This window comes from Chiloscyllium plagiosum, unplaced genomic scaffold (assembly GCF_037043375.1).
Source record: "Chiloscyllium plagiosum isolate Xiang-an unplaced genomic scaffold, Cpla_swu_hap1 HiC_scaffold_12, whole genome shotgun sequence".
NCBI classification, from domain to species: Eukaryota; Metazoa; Chordata; class Chondrichthyes; order Orectolobiformes; family Hemiscylliidae; genus Chiloscyllium; species Chiloscyllium plagiosum.
Window position 1 is genome coordinate 38,784,456 of NW_028270150.1, and position 17,668 is coordinate 38,802,123.

A 17,668-nucleotide genomic window follows, 5' to 3' on the forward strand; every position below is an offset into this window, starting at 1 on the left:
CAATGCCACATGATTTACATGGCGAGTCCAGGTGAAATCGTCATTACTTGGCATTTGTCTGATGTGAATGTGACTTGCCACGTGACAGGCCAAGCCTGAATATTGTCCCGGTCTTGTTGCATTTCAACATGGAAGGCTTCAGAATCTCAGAAGTTGTGAATGATGCTGAATATTGGGCAGATATTGCTGAAGATTCTGATTTTATGATGGAGGGAAGGTGACTGGTGAAGCAGCTGAATATAGTTGGGTCCAGGACACTATACTGAGTAATTCCTGCAGAGATAGCCTGGAGCTGAGATGACTTACCTCGAACAACACAACACTTCCCTGTGTGCCAGGCATGACTGCAACAAGCAGAGAGTCTGCACTCTGATTCCCATTAATGGCAGTTTTGCTCCTTAATGCAACATCTGGTCGAATGTGACCTTTATGTCAATGGCTGTGTAATGGACCAGGCCAGAACACCTCAAAACATTTTAAAAAGGTAACTCAGAACTTCACGTTTCATCTTTTAAAGACAGATGTGAGGTGGATATTCGAGAAGTGATGCAACTGGTCAAATCAATTGGTTTGAAGCACAACAGAATGAACTTAAACACCACATTTGAAACACAAACAAATGAAAACAGAATTTGGAATAACATAACTACTTGAAAACCCAACCAATATGATACCACAACTCAATGAAGGAGCTGTTCCAATCCCTGAAACATCCCTTTGGCAAAAGGTAAATTCAGACACATGTTCTTACAGGCAAGAGAGATAGGGTGTAGGTTTGCTCGCTGAGCTGTAGGTTTGATATCCAGACATTTCATTACCTGGCTAGGTAACATCATCAGTGGAGACCTCCAAGTGAAGCGAAGCTGTTGTCTCCTGCTTTCTATTTATATGTTTGTCCTGGATGGGGTTCCTGGGGTTTGTGGTGATGTCATTCCCTGTTCATTTTCTGAGGGGTTGATAGATGGTATCTAGATCTATGTGTTTGTTTATGGCGTTGTGGTTGGAGTGCAAGGCCTCTAGGAATTCTCTGGCATGTCTTTGCTTAGCCTGTCCCAGGATAAATGTGTTGTCCCAGTCGAATTGGTGGTTTTTTTCATCCGTGTGTCGGGCTATGAGGGAGAGAGGGTCGTGTCTTTTTGTGGCTAGGTGGTGTTCGTGTATCCTGGCGGCTAATTTTCTTCCTGTTTGTCCTACGTAGTGTTTGTGGCAGTCCTTGCATGGAATTTTGTAGATGACGTTGGTTTTCTCCATGGGTTGTACTGGGTCTTTTAAGTTTGTTAGTTTTTGTTTGAGAGTGTTGGTGGGTTTGTGTGCTACTAGGATTCCGAGGGGTCTTAGTAGTCTGGCTGTCATTTCTGGAACTTCTTTGATGTATGGTAAGGTGGTTAGGGTTTCTGGCTGTGTTTGGTCTGCTTGTCATGGTTTGTTCTTGACCAGACTGTATTTTTTTGAGTATCCGTTCTTCTTGAATATGTTGTATGGGTGGTTCACCTCTGTTTTCCGAAGTTCATCTGTGCTGCAGTGTGTGGTGGCTCATTGGAATAGTGTTCTGGTACAGCTTCGTTTGTGTGTGTTGGGATGGTTGCTTGTGTAGTTAAGTATTTAGTCAGTGTTTATCGGTTTTCTGTATACGCTGGTTTGTAGTTCTCCATTGTCCTTTCTTTCAACTGTGACGTCCAGGAATGCGAGTTTGTTCTTGGTTTCTTCCTCCTTGGTGAACATTATGCCTGTGAGGGTGTTGTTGATGATGTTAAATGCCTCTTGTATCTTGTTTCATTTTGTGGTCACAAAGGTGTCATCTATGTAGCAGACCCAGATTTTTGGTTTGATGGTTGGTAGGGCTGTTTGTTCTAGTCTTTGCATTACCACTTCTGCTATGAATCTTGATAGCAGAGATCCCATGGGTGTGCTGTTGGTTTGTTTGTAGATTATGTTGTTGAAGGTGAAGTGAGTGGTGAGGCACAGGTCCACTAGCTTCATGATGTTTTCATTGGTAATGTGATTGATGGTGGTTGGGGTGTGTGTGATGGTCTCTTCTAAAAGCGTGGTGAGTGTTTCCTTTGCCAGGTCGATGTTGATGGAGGTGAACAGTGCTGTTACATCGAATGAGATCGTTGTTTCGTCTTCCTCTATTTTGGTGTTTTTGATGATTTTTAGGAATTTCTGGGTGGAATGGATCGAGTACTGTGACTTTTCTACTAGGTATTTCCGTCTTGCATGTAGTTCTTTGGCCAGCCTGTAAATTGTTATTCTGGGTAGTGAGACTATGGGTCTGAGGGGGGCTCCTAGTTTATGGATTTTTGCTCGTCTGTAGAATCATGGGGTGTTGGTCCCATCTGGTTGCATTTTCTGGACAACGGAGAACTAAAAACCTGCGTATACAGAAAACCGGCAAACACTGGCCAAATACTTAACTACACCAGCAACCATCCCAACACACACAAACGAAACTGTACCAGAACACTATTCCAACAAGCCATCACACACTGCAGCTCAGACGAACTTCGGAAAACAGAGGTGAACCACCCATACAACATATTCAAGAAGAACGGATACTCAAACAATACAGTCCGCAGATTCCTCAAGAACAAACCACAACAAGCAGACAAACATATAAATAGAAAGCAGGAGACAACAGCTTCGTTTCACTTGGAGGTCTCCACTGATGATGTTACCTAGCCAGATAATGAAATGTCTGGATATCAAACCTACAGCTCAGCGAGCAAACCTACACCCTAAACCTCAACTTGAGCTACAAACCTTCACAACCTTGCAAGAGAGATTTCAGAGAGAAAAATCAGCAAAAAAACATTTGTTGAAGCATGGAACTTCTTTCACAGTAGCAGCTTCTGACTGCCTGCTAAAACAAACCAAGCTAGAAAAAAAATCATAACTGGGAGAATTGGCTAATTCCCTGCCATTGTGAAAGTAACTATTTCCAGACATAATGGCACCTCTGTCTTTATGACCCCTCTTGAAGAAAAGCTAAGGACCAAATAACTTTGTTAAATGAGCAGCATTGTCACTGGTACTCTCACCTCACCTCTGACGTGCAATTCTTTTGTCGATGTTTGAACCAAGACTGTAACATGATCAGGATCTGAATGGCCCTGGCAGAACCCAAACTGGAAATCACTGAGCAGGATGTTGCTGAGCAGATGTTGCTTGATAGTATTCTTGTTGACACCTTCCATCACTTTATATCTGATGAAGAGTAGACAGAGGGGGCAGACATTGGCTGGGTTGTATCCGTCCTGCTTTTTGTGTCCAGGACACACGTGGGCAATTTTCTACATGTTCAGGTCGATGCCAGTGTTGTAAATATGCTGGAAGAGCTTAGCGAGGGAGGTGACATCTTCTGGAGCACAAGTCTTCAGTACAATTGCTATAATATTGTCAGGAGCCCTAGCCTTTGCAGTATCCAGTGTGCCTCCAACCATTTCTTTATATCACATGGAGTAAATCAAATTGGTTGAAGACTGGTTACTGTGATGCTGAGGACCACTGATAGCTCATTCACTTGGCACTTCAAGCTGAAGATTGTGACAAATGTTTCAGTCTTATCTTTTGCATTGATGTTTTGTCAGAACCTGATTTGTCCACTTTTCATTTTCCATTTACAGAACAATCTCAATTATCCAAATGAGACAGACTGGGAGTATTTTGTTTGGATAACTGATTGTTCAGATAACTGATCTGATCATAAACAAAGGAAGCCATCCTGAACATAATTCTGTAAAAAAGAATGTTTACAGTTTCTATTTCATTCAATTGATAAAATGTGTACAAACACTGGATATTGCTTAAAAATTCATGATATTTTACCAATAAAATCACTTTTTAGCTAGGGTTTGATTGAAGTCTGTGAAATTTCTGCTGACATTTTCCTCGATTTTATCCTGGTCCACGACAGTAGCTGGCATCTTTCTGTTCAGTGTCTTCACGCCGTCCAGACTAACCAAGTGTTGTTCTTCCCTCCACAGCGACTTCGAAAGAGAGAGAGAGGTGCAAAATAGAGGGAGAACATGAGAGAGAGGGAAGATTTTTTCACTGACTTCAGTTTCCATCCTATCATCAACTTCTTTAGGGGGTAATATTTTCCTCGTGTTTCCTCCTGTCAGGTTTTCTGCCTATTTATTTTCACGTGTGCTAACTCTCTACGATTTTCTTTCCCCCATCAAAAAAAAGTTACCTTAAATTTTCTTATCAGTTGAAAGATATCGAACTACTTTTCGTCTAGAAAAAAGAGTCATCATGGGATAGCATGTACCCACTCAGAGACATCTCTGATCCTGGCACAGAGCGGCAACATACCATCCTGGAATCTCTCACGTGACCACAGAAGTGCCTAGCCGTACCCTTGATTTTTGAATCTTCAATTCCTATTATTTGCTACACTTTGTCACTCCCTGCTGTACAGCAGGGCCAGCTGTGGTGCCATTAGGCCATCACCTTTATCAGTATCCAAAACAGAATGCTTGTTTGACAGGGAGACAGCTACATGGGACTTCTGCACTGACTGCCTGCTCTGTCTAACGGTCACCCCTCTATCTTTCTCCATCTTGGATTTCTATAACCTCTGTGTATGATGCTCTCCACTATTTGTCTGCTCCTTAGTGTCATCAAGTAATGCTCAAGCTGATCTATTTGTTCAGTGTGCAGCTGAAGCTGGGTACATTTCCTGCAGATGTAACTATCAGGGATGCTCTCAACATCTGTCACTGACCACATCTCACAGGTGCAACACAAAACCCTCATTCAAGGTACTGTCACTGAGCAAGCTAGTCAGACTCCATGTACAGTACACATGCAAATAAAGAGCGACTTGGAGTGAGATCACCCCACCAATTGATATGACTAACACACTATTGGCTGTTAGTTTGCAATTTAAATTTTAATTAGCTACCTAAAAATTACAATTCTTTCTTTCTAGCAAATAGCACCAAGAACTTACTCACTATCTGAATTCCCTGTACTACCCAAAAGATGAGCTGACTGTACTAATACTTTACAAACACTGAGGTACATTTGCCTTGTACTGCTGTGAGATTCCTTTCCTGATGAAGGGCTTTTGCCCGAAACGTCGATTTCACTGCTCCTTGGATGCTGCCTGAACTGCTGTGCTTTTCCAGCACCACTAATCCAGAATCTGGCTTCCAGCATCTGCAGTCATTGTTTTTACCTTCAATGTAACAACAAGGGAATGAACCAGTTAATACAACTTAGCGCCTGACTGACACTGACCAATCAAAAACTTGTCCCCTGTGACATCAACAGGATGCTTCCCCAGAATGGGTGACTGTTGGCTCCTCCTGAAAGGAATGTGCTCAAACTGAAACTAGGCCTGAGAAATCCCATCTCAATTTTAAATCTTCCCCAGTACAGGCTCCTCCTGAAAGGAACGTACGCAAGCCAAGCAGAAATGTGAGAAGAAAAATATTGCCATGTTGAAGCATTATGATGAATCCAGAAGATTCATCCTGACCTGGCCAGCTGAAGAAAGAATGTTTGGAGTTGGTCTTACTCCTTGCATTCAGTTTGGGGTTTCTTGAAAAACATGATAGTGATGGATTTCAAAATCAAATTTAACTTTCATTACAAGACTCAGGATCTGAATGAGTATGTGACCATTCCATGTACAAGTATATTGAGACAAAGTTCACCAATTTATTAATCTATCAAACCAAGTATAACAGAAATGACAACTAACTAGGCAGTGGACACAGCTACTCCATATTTGTATACTGATCTGCAGTTGGCTGGATTGCTGTCTCTTCTTCATCCTTCTTCCTGAACACACAGCACTTGAAAAGAAAGCCTTAATAAATCTTTCCAAGTCATTGCACGTAGTGTGAACAGAAATGTCTCTGAACCCTGATATTTCCAGGCATGGCACAATCAAATGTTTACATGATGAGGTGATGCATACACTGTAGATGAGGAGATCATGGTCAATTGTGATTGGCCTGGTATTGCAAGAACAGACCATTATCAAACATGATTGATAAGTAGTGCATGAATAGATCATACTCAAATTTGATTGGCTTGGTAGTGCATGAAATCACAGACAATCATGATTGGCTATGTTGTGCATCAACAGATCTTAACCAATGAAGGGTTATTGATGAAGGGCTTTTGCCCGAAACGTCGATTTCACTGCTCCTTGGATGCTGCCTGAACTGCTGTGCTCTTCCAGCACCACTAATCCAGACATCATAACCAATCGTGACTGGCAGTTAGTGTATGCACAATTTCTGATCAGTTTTGTTAAAATTAATGATTTGTAGGGATGTGTTTTTTTCAGTGCAGGGAAGCAGTGGGCTGCCCCCACATTTGATAAATAGCTGGCTGCACAGACACAACTTGGAGCTTAACAGCAAGTATTGAAAATAACATCCATTCTCATCCAGAAATGCCACAGTCACTGGCAGTGCCATCTTCTCACTGATCCCAGGGTCCAGGTGGCACTGTTCTGTAATTCGCTCCTTGTTGACCTGAAGCCACTTCAGATATTGCTTCTGGTTGAAATGAAGGCAGGAGAAATGCTGATGAAATGACCTTTGTAGAACACTGTTGCCTCTCTGTCTTCTCCCATTGTTGCTGAATGCCTGTGAAACTGTGGAGTAGGTTTTTGAAACAAGAATCCAGTCTGCATCCAATCTGATTGAATATCATTGCCATGGCAACTCCCAAGGCTTCCAGTGCAGATCAAGCACACTTGGACTTGTGGCCTTCCCAACATGCTTCACAGCACACAAAGTGGTCATGCCACTGTATGTCATTCAGGCTCCGTGCTGTCAGCAGGATCAGCAACTCTGTGGACACCAATAGTGTGGTCAAAGACATCTAATGGTGTTTTAAGTTTTGCATCTTATGATATTCCAAACCTGGTTGGAAGATATCTAATACAGGATTTCAACAGCCTTCCCATTTTAAAAGTCCATACACAGATCTTTGCCATGGGCAAGTGTCCTCCTCATTTCAAGGGACTGCAGAAGTGGAAGAAGACAGTGTTTATCTTTGTGTAGAAGGGCACACATATGAAAGAAACACATCTATTTCATTCTTTATAATAATTGTCCCAGGATGTATATTGTGAGGAAGGTAATGTGCTATGGTCATCTCCCAGGCATCTACAAATACCACATTGACACCTGTGAACATCTTCCTCATCACTGAATCAATCTGATAAGTGTACCAGTCACTGTAATAGGTAACGAGCTGTGGAGTCTTTTCCCGAACATTGGCTGTCTTTATTACAACCAGTGTATCCGGACTCCTGTCGAGTAACTGGAGAAGTGATCTCCTGATATTCTGTATTCTTCGAATATAGACTTCAACAGGAAAAGGGGTGAAATGGGCCGTTAGGGTAATGGCTATAACTGTGTTTCTCCCTCCTGTAATCTCATCCAGTTTATTTGAAATGAGTTGTAGGTGCTGACTTGCAATGGTACTGAATTGGATCGGAGGGCCATGAGGGTGATATTCTAACATGATGTTGTTCTCCAAGTTCACAGCAAGATGAGGACCCACCTTGATAGGATTGCCAAGGTCCAATCTTTTGATGTCTATAATAGAAGACAAAAGATACAAGCTGCTCAACTATAATATTTCTAATGTTAAGAGATAAGAAACTGGGAGAAAACATCATTTTCATCAGCAAAATTCAAAACAAATGCACAGATTTTTGTGATTGTTGAGTAGGATTTAAATCCTACTCCTTGCAGTAAACACAGATAAAAGGACTAATCCTATATCGCATTAATATATGTTCACTTATTCTGTCTACAATTTATTTTCTTTGACCTATCTTCACCTTAGGTTTATGGACCATTCTCCAATAAAGAGGCAGCCAGACTGTTGACCTGTTCCCGGTGCTCTGCCAATGCTGGTCTGTCTGATCTCAAAGTAACAGGTGAGACTGGGGAGAATGAACTGTGACAGATTTTGCAGTTCTCCCTGTGAGGAATACTTCAGTCTGACTGAGTGAACATAGACTGAAAATCACTCTGCGGCAATGCAGAGGAAGTACGTCCCGGTGAACATCAATGTTCATTGTCTGATATTCAAAATAATTTATTCAGAGTCAACAAAATTAATTAATTAATTATTGATCTCAAGGCAGAATTTTTTGTTTACCAATTCTACCCAATTGCTTTGGACAGAAAAAAAAAATCCTCTGCAAATATCACTCTGTTTCTCTTCCATGACATCATCCCTTTGTTGTCTCGCTCTGTTGATTTATTTGCCTTGCTGTCTCTTTTGATGGAGAAAAGAAATGGAGAAAAACTGCATTAAGAATCCCTATGGTGTGGAAGCAGGCCATACAGCCCATTAAGTCCACTCTAACCCTCTGAAGAGCACCCTAACATGAATGCATTTCCCATGGCTAATCCACCTAGCCTGAACATCCCTGGACACTAAGGGCAATTTAACTCGGCCAATCCACTTAATCTGCACATCTTTGGACTCTTGGAGGAAACCAGAGCACCTGGAGTAAAGCTGCACAGAGATGCATAGAATGTGCAAACTCCACACAGTCAGTTGCCTGTGGGTGCAATTGAATCCAGGTCCCTGGGACTGGGAGGCAGCAGTGCTAACCACTGAGCCAGCAAAAGGTTTACTAGGATGATCACTGGTTTGGAGATGTTGTCTTCTGAACAAAAGCCAAGCAAGCTGGGGCTGTACTCACGGGAGTTTAGAAAAATGAGAAGTGATTCCATTTCGCTCAAGGTAGATTCTAGGACCTGAGGACATCATCCCAGAATTAACAGGAGCCAGTTTAAGAGATGAGGAGGAATTTCCTCTCTGAGAGTCTTTGGATCTCCTTGTCTCAAAGAGTTGTGTGGGAATAGTCCTTGTGTATATGTATGGATATGATAGATAGATTCTTGATTCTATGGAGAGGAATCGAGGGATACAGAAAAAACAATAAAGTGTATCTGAGGAATGCCGGATCAACCATGATACTATTGGACAGCAGAGCAGGCTTGAGGGGCTGAATGGCCTGCTACTGTTCTTATTGGATCTGGCCTTACAATCTAACAATACAGGAGAGCAAACCATTCAGCAACTTGTGGAAATTCACAAGCTCAGAAGATGCTGAGCAGTTTGTACGCTGATGCCAGCATGAATAGCTCTTAATTAACCTTTTATGCAACACAATATATAATCACACCTGTCATTTGACAGAAATTTGGAAAGTCAAACTCTATCTTTATTATGTGGCATTCTGGACTCTTGCTAATAGTCTTGGAATGATCTCCACAATTCTCTTTGTCATTCAGTGAAAACTGTAACTTCTGAAAAAATCATTCTGTGTCGAGGTCTGGCACATATTTACCGTCCTGTGGCATTAACATGATCCCCAGACAATCCCATATCTCAGGCTTGCAGCTGCACCTCATGTCCCTGGCTTTCTCACTATCAAATCCCCATAACATCATGGGGTATTCAAACCTGAAGAAAATTAACTTAGCTGAGTGTATTTGACCTCTAACCTGTTGACAACAGCTCACTTTCCAGTTGTCAGGGTCAGGGAACAGAATTGAAGGAAAGTCTGGAATTTTCTTACCCATTTCGTTGGTAGATGCACTGGAGGTGTGAATTACTTCAGTGACAGGGCTATACCACTCAGCTGGGAAGCTCAGAAATCCCAAAGCAATTAAAATGCCCAATTGGATCAAAACAAATACTGACCCATTTTCCTGTCCGCTGAGCCAAATATTGCCACCACCTAGGTGTCTCCTCCTCCTTGAGTTCTCTGCCTGAAGTTACACTTGATCCACAGTGCCTCACCGCTATGGCCAGGACAGGGAAGCAAATCCTGAATCCACTTCAACCTGAATGGGGACTGAAATCTTGGGCTTTTGGCATCAATTTGACCCACATGGGCCATCCAGCTAATTTAGCAAATGATGCCCCAAATGGTTCCAGGAGTTGCTGTGGTGATGTTCTTTTTGACATGAATGTTACAACCTAGAGTGACAGATAACAATGTGAGAGGTTCCAATTCCGTTACATCTTGTGGCTGACCATCCATACTACTTGCCATTTGTCTACATTTGAGAGGTTTGCATTTGGCAGAATCCAATGGGACCTGAACAACACAGGCTATGGTGAGAAATGTGGCAGCATTGGGTGAGAATTCAAATGAGGCCAATCTCAACATCAGGATCAACTTGCTACATCTTCCATTGAATCCCTACAATGTGGAAGCAGACCATTCAACCCATACAGGCTTTCCAAATGGAATCACACCCAGAGCCACCCCATCCTTGTGACACTGCATTTCCCATGGGTCATTCACCTAGCCTGCACATTCCTGAACACTATGGGCAATTAACCTGCACATCTTTGGATTGTGCAAAGAAACAAGAGCACCTGGAGGAAACCCACTCAGATACGGAGAGAATGTGCAAACTCTCCACAGACAGTTGCTCAAGGCTGGAAGTGAGCCCAGTTCCCTGGCCCTGTGAGGCAGCAGTGCTAACCACTGAGCCACCGTGCTAAGGCAATATTCTCCCCAGGCAGTAGTGAGATGCCTGTTAAGGGGGATTATTGCTTGTTAAAACCTGATTAACTGCACAGCTCACCATTTGCAGCTTTGTATCCCAGTATGTCCATGAGCAAACCAGACACCAAGAATTCTCAACTTAGAAGTCAGAGCAACTTAAGTTTGTTGTTTGCACCAAAAGAACTCTATATTGGACACCAGTCACCAACATCTCAGAGCATACAGTACTCTGACCACTGATCACTAGAGTATGGTGACAAGGGCACTGGCTACATATACCCCACTTTCGTGAGCATTGACTTCTGAAAGTGTCAGCCTTTAGGAACCCTCATGACATATTTCCAATCCATTTACAGTATATCTCGATATTCAATACTGCACACCTTAATGCACTGGCATTGACTTATCATTATAATCCTGCAGCAAGGACTCTGTGCACTCAGGTACACACACCCAGCTCCTGGACATGACCAGGCCACATCTCTGGGCTGTTTGCTTGCTGGCTCATACTCATTCAGTCTTCCTGGATGTTCACAATATCCCTGAATTGTATTCCTTGCCTTGCCTTTCTATGCTATGAGCTCCCACCCCCCACTCCTTCCCCCCCACCGCCACCAACCTGAACTAAATGGTTGAGTACTTCTGTATTGCCTGGTCAATTTATTCAGTCACAAAGTCAGGAAGCTTGGTCATGGCTGTCAGCAGTCCTCAGTCAAATCAATCAAAGGTAGCCTTTGGTCATGGGGTCCTGGCACAGTAAGTCATGGGCAAACTCCAATAACAATTCAGGGACTTGGAGACAGTCGGTCTGCTCTCAGAATAGACAAGAGTCAGGGTGCTGTCAGCATGATGGGTGAGGAGCTGAATGTCTGGCAGCACATGTCTAGTCTTAACTTTTTAAATCGAATTGTCTACTGTTCAATTCCTGGAATAAGAGAGGCAGGTTACTGAGGAGGTGAAAATGGGTGGTACAGCTTTTTGCTTATTCATTCACAGGATGAGGACATCGCTGTTAAGCAAGCATTTATTGCCCATCCCTGTTTGAATTAGTTTTACTGTCACATGTACTCAGATGAATATAGGTCATTCTGCTATAGCACATGGTTCAATAATGCAAATTCGCATCAACGCGATTCACGAATTGGGGAGATTTTTCTAAAGGGTGAACTTTTAACATTGGTTATGATGTGATTCTTTCCCCATTAGTTTATTTGGTGCTGCTATTACACGATTTTCTTGTAACATGAGATTGCATGAGAACGGAACTACCGCGTTATAGTCGAACCGACTGTACAATGAAAAGTTTACAAGTTGCCACTTATAGTGCCATCTTAGGTGCTAAGGTACCTGGGTACAGATTCTTGAGTACAAATTCTTAGGAAAAAAAGTAGAAAAATAAAGAAATTAGAAGTTCAGATTAACAGTCTTTCTATTTTTTTTGAAAAAGGCATTTTTTGAAAAAAGAGAAATTAATCCATTTCACAGCTCTGGGCTCGATGACCTGGGACGTAAAGTTCACACCTGCAAAGCCTGGTTCCAAACTTTCCTCTATGTCCAGACAAATATCAGGAACTGTGCAGGTCACATCCAGACTAACAGTGCTTGTCTGGGTGCAGAGCCACCTTTTAAAGATGGCACTGGTGTCATAGAAGCCAGTCTGTTCCAAAATATCTTAGCAACAGTAAGTTGTCCCAGAATAATGGGAGTTGAAATGGGGGTGGAATCAGGTGGAAGGGGTGTCACAGAGGTGGGATAGATAGATAATAGGTGTTGGAATGAGGATGGAATCAGGTGAAAGGGGTGTCAAAGAGCTGGATAGGTGGGTAATGGGTGTTGGAATGGGTATGGAATAAGGTGAAAAGGGTATCACAGAGCTGGGATAGGTCGGTAATGGGTGTTGGAATGGGGATGGAATCAGGTGAAAGGGCTGTCACAGAGGTGGGATAGGTAGGTAATGGGTGTTGGAATGAGGATGGAATCGGGGAAAGGGGTGTCACAGAGATGGGATAGGTAGGTAATGGGTGTTGGAATGGGTATGGAATCAGGTGAAAGGAGTGTCACAGAAGTGGGATAGGTAGGTAATGGGTGTTGGAATGGGGATGGAATCAGGTGAAAGGGATGTCAAAGAGGTGGGATAGGTAGGTAATGGGTGTTGGGATGGGAATGGAATCAGGTGAAAGGGGTGTCATAGAGGTGGGATAGGTAGGTAATGGGTGTTGGAATGAGGATGGAATAAGGTGAAAGGGGTGTCATAGAAGTGGGATAGGTAGGTAATGGGTGTTGGAATGGGGATGGAATAAGGTGAAAGGGGTGTCACAGAGGTGGGATAGGTAGGTAATGAGGGAATTTTAAAAATATTTGGTGAGAGACCTTACCAGGCCTCATATATAGAAACCCTCCATGAAACCTGACAAAACTGACAGACAAAAATAAAATTAGCTTGATCCTATTGACTCTAGTATGGATACAGCTTTCCTGAAATCCTGGAGTGTCACTTAAACTCATAGCTTCTGGCTCAGAGGCAGGGATCTTGCCCTTATACTCCAGTATATCCATTTTCCAGGGTTGAATAGCATAAAATAATCCATTATGTTAAATTGAATTCGAGACATGAACTTCAAACCAAAGTTACAATAAATGATTTATATTCTTATAGAACTTTAAAGTAGTAAAACATCCCAAATAGTTGTTTAAGTAAAATTTGCTACTGTGCTCATAAAACAGTTTCAGTACATCAGGTCAAGAGCTTGGAAAAGATGAAGATCTTAAGTACATCTTAAAGGCAGAAAGTGACACATACTGGCAGAAAGTGGCATACAGTGACAGAAAGTGACATATCGTGACTAAGAGTGTAGTCCTGGGCTTTGTGCCAAGGCAGCTAAAGGCACAGCCATTCATCGTGGGGAAATTAAAATCAGGATTCACAATACACCACTGTTTGATGAGGTCGTGTATCACAAAGGTTTATGAAACCAGAGAAAGTTACAGAAATAAAGAAGCTAAGGCCATAAAGGAACTTGAAAACAGAGATGAGCATTCTTAAAGATCAATGCATTGCAAAAACAACAGCCAATGTAGGTCAGTGAATATATAGGGTGACAGGAGAACAGACTTGGCGTGAGTAAGGACATGAACAGCAGCTTACATCCTCAAGTTTAGGAAGGGTATAATAAGAGAGACCACCTCGGAGCATGTTGAAATAGTCAAGCCTTGAGGTAACAATATCATGACTGAGGGTTTCTGCAGCAGATGAACTGAGGCAGGGACAAAGTCAGGAGCTGCTGTGAAGGTGGAAATAGACAGTGCGAATGACAACATGGAAATGTAGTAGGAAGGTCATCTCAGGGTTTAGTAGGGCACCAAGGCTATGAATAGATAGGTTTGAATGCAGGGACAAGAAGGGAATTTGGAACCTCGACAAAATGTCTTCAATCCTCCCAATAATTAATTGAAGGAAATTATTGTTTCTTGAGCATTAAGTAAGAAGTGTGTCAATTTAGGAACTGAGAATTATTTAAGAATGTTGGCGGTGAGGTGGACATGGGCGTATTCAGTATATATCTGGACACAAATGATGTGCATTTTAAATGTAGTCACAGAGGGACATCAGGTCAATGACAAATATGAGGGAGCCAAGGATAGATCCCAAAGTATCACAAAAGATAACTGTTTGGGAGCAGAAAAGGAAGCCATTGCAAATGATTCTCTGCCTACAATTAGAGGGATAAGGATGGAACCAAGTGAGAGCAAGCACCCACTAAATAACAGTGGAGAGGCATTGGAGAAGGATGGTATGGTCAACTATGTCAATGTCAGGAAGGAAGAGGAGGCATATTTCAGGGAAGGACATCTGCCTTTATTCCTACTCTGGTCTATTTGTGACACCAGACCCACAGTAATATGCCCTTTAAAATGGCTTAACAAACGTTCACATATAACAAATTGCTATAGAAATGCTGAAAGAGATAAGAAACGTCAAATGATGCTGACAGTGGTTAACAGATGAAAAATACCACAGGTGATTTGGTGATGGGGAAAAAATACATTCAATTGTGTGTAAGAGCTCTTCTGGATATAAAACAAGACAAAAGACAAAAAAGACAAAAAAAAGGGAAAACACAGAAGAAAGAAAATTAAATGATCCACGTGACATCAACTTTGACCCCAGAAACAACAAAGGCACACACTGAGCACTTCACAAAGTCCTCTTCAGGACCAATTTATGCTAAAGTTGTAAGAGCTGTCCCACATTACTGAAAAGATCAAGATTTATTCCTTCATTTTCTCAGCAGCAGTTGCAGTGAGAGGACTGACAGTGAGGACCAGAGGCTCAACGGGAAGGAAGGTGTAAAGTTTGAAAACTTACCTCATGTATAGGCAGAGCGCTCACTGAGCAGGAGTGGACATGGGACTGCTGGGTAAATGAGGCTTTATGTTTGAGTGGTTGCTTTACCCGAAACACTACTCAGGTAGTGTCTCCCACCCATCCTTCTTCTCTAACCAGGAAAAAGTTTCTGTACACCAGATTGATAAGGTGACTAGTCTTTTTTTTCTGCTCTTGTAGTTTTCAGTTGGCTCGTTGGGAATTTAGAATAGTGGGAATAGAGTTTAGGGCAGTTGAATATTCCTCCTGCAGAATGTAGGCGGTAAGGGTCACCACCAGTGTCCTTGCTAACTGCATCTGCGGGAAGTGCACCCAACTCCAGCTGTTCGAAAACCACATTAGAGAACTGGAGCTGGATGTACTTTGGATCATTTGGGAGGCAGAGGAGGGGGTTATTGACAGGGAGGTAGTCACACCTCAGGTACAAGAGGAAGGTAGATGGGTTATTGTCAGGGGACGGAATGGGAACCGGCAGGCAGTGCAGGGATCCCCTGCGGCCATTCCCCTGAGCAACAAGTATACCGTTTTGGATATTATTGAGAGGGATGACATACCAGAGGTAAGCAATGGGGCATAGGTCTCTGGCACAGAGTCTGTTCCTGTTGCTCAGAAGGGAAGGGGGAAGAGGAGCAGAGCATTAGTCATTCATGACTCCATAGTTAGGGGGACAGACAGGAGGTTCTGTATGAAAGAGAGAGACTCAAAGTTTATGTGTTGCCTCCCAGGTGCCAGGGTTTGTGATGTCTCTGATTGTGTTTTTGGGATCCTTGCAGGGAAGGGGGAGCAGCCCCAAGTTGTGGTCCACCTTGGCACTAATGACATAGGTAGGAAGAGAGATGGGGATCTAAAGCAGAAATTCAGGGAGCTAGGGTGGAAGCTTAGACGGAGGACAAACAGAGTCATTATCTCTGGTTGTTGCCCATGCTACATGCTAGCGAGGTGAGGAATAGGGAGAAAGAGGAGTTGAACACGTGGCTGCAGGGATGGTGCAGGAGGGAGGGTTTTGGATTCCTGGATAATTGGGGCTCTTTCTGGGGAATGTGAGACCTCTACAAACAGGATGGTCTTCACCTGAACCAGAGGGTTACCAATATCTTGGGGGTGAATTTGCTAATGCTCTTCGGGTGGGTTTAAACTAATTCAGCAGGGGATGGGAACCTAAATTGTAGTTTGAGTACAGAGGAGTTTGAGAGTAGGGAGATCTGAAATAAGGTTTCAGGGTCACAAAAGGGCACTGGCAAGCAATAAGTTAATTTGAAGTGTGTTTATTTCAATGCTAGGAGCACCCGGAACTTGGGATGGACTTGCAGCATGAGTTGGTACCTGGGATTTCAAGTTGTGGCAATTTCAGAGACATGGATAAAGCAGGGACAGGAATGGCTGTTGTAGGTTCCAGTAATTATATGATTCAGTAAGAACAGAGAAGATGGTAAAAGAGATGGGGGTGTGGCACTATTAGTCAAGGACTGTATTATGGCTGCAGAAAGGAGGTTTAAGGACACATCAAGTGAGATAGTATGGGCTGAGATTAGAAATAGGAAAGGTGAGGTCACCCTGTTGGGAGTTTTCTATAGGCCTCTGAATAGTTACAGAGATTTAGAGGAAAGGATATCAAAGATGATTCTCGATAGGAGAGAGAGTGACAGGGTAGTTATGGGGACTTCATCACATCAAATATTGACTGGGAATACTATAGTTCAAGTAATTTGGATGGGTCAGTGATTGTCCAATGTATGCAGGAGGATTTTCTGACACAGTATGCAGACAGGCCAACAAGGGGCAAGGCCACATTGGATTTGGCACTGGGTAATGAACCCAGCCAGGTGTTAGATTTCGAGGTAGGTGAGCACTTTGGTGATAGTGACCACAATTGGGTTATGTTTACTTTAGCGATGGAAAGAGATGGGTTTTCACAGGAAGGCAAGAGCTACAGCTGGGGGAAAGGCAATTATGATGTGATTAGACAAGATTTAGGATCCTAGGATGGGGAAGGAAACTGCAGGGGATGGGCACAATAGAAATGTGGAGCTTTTTCAAGGGACAGCAACTGTGTGTCCTTGATAATATATACCTGTCAGACAGGCAGGAAGCTGTTGAGCTCAGGAGCTGTGGTTTACGAAGGAATTTGAATCTCTTGCAAGAGGAAGAAGAAGGTTTATGTTTGGATGAGATGTGAGGCTCAGTTAGGACAATTGAGAGTTACAAGGTGGCCAGGAAAGACTGAAAGAGAGAGCTATGACGAGTGAGGAGGGGACATGAGAAGTTGTTGGTGGATAAGATCAGGGAAAACCCTATAGCTTTCTACAGATTTATAAGAGATAAAAGAATGAATGAGAGCAAGATTAGGGCCAATCAAAGACAATAGTGGGAAGTTGTGCGTGGAGTCAGAGAAGATAGGGGAAGCGCTAAATGAATATTTTTCATCAGGATTCACACTGGAAAAAGACATTGTTGTCGAGGAGAATACTAAAAAGCAGGCGACCTGACTACGTAGGATTGAAGTTCACAAGGAGGAGGTGTTAGAATTCTGGAAAGTGTGAAAATAGATAAACTTCCTGGGCTGGATGGGATTTATCCTGGGATTCTCTGGCAAGCCAGGGACGAGATTGCTAAGCCTTTGGTTTTGTTCTTTATGTCATCATTGCCGATAGGAATAGTGCCAGAAGACTGGAGGATAGCAAACGTTGCTACCTTGTTCAAGATGGAGAGTAGAGACAACCCCGGTAATTATAGACCAGTGAGCCTTACTTTAGTTGTGGGTAAAGTGT

The 17,668-nt window shown here is 42.8% G+C and overlaps 1 protein-coding gene across 7 annotated transcripts in view; it reads right to left on the bottom strand.

The window, feature by feature from the left end:
* Window positions 1-5,651: 5,651 nt before the first annotated feature.
* Window positions 5,652-17,668, bottom strand: part of LOC122555270 (NXPE family member 3-like) — a 75,384-nt gene continuing 63,367 nt past the window's right edge. For all 7 annotated transcript variants that reach the window (XM_087992696.1, XM_087992692.1, XM_087992694.1 and 4 more), the window contains one exon: window positions 5,652-7,568. In XM_087992696.1, the coding sequence (XP_087848822.1) occupies window positions 7,015-7,568 (554 nt within the window). In that variant the 3' untranslated portion in view covers window positions 5,652-7,014. The remainder of the gene's footprint in view (window positions 7,569-17,668) is intronic.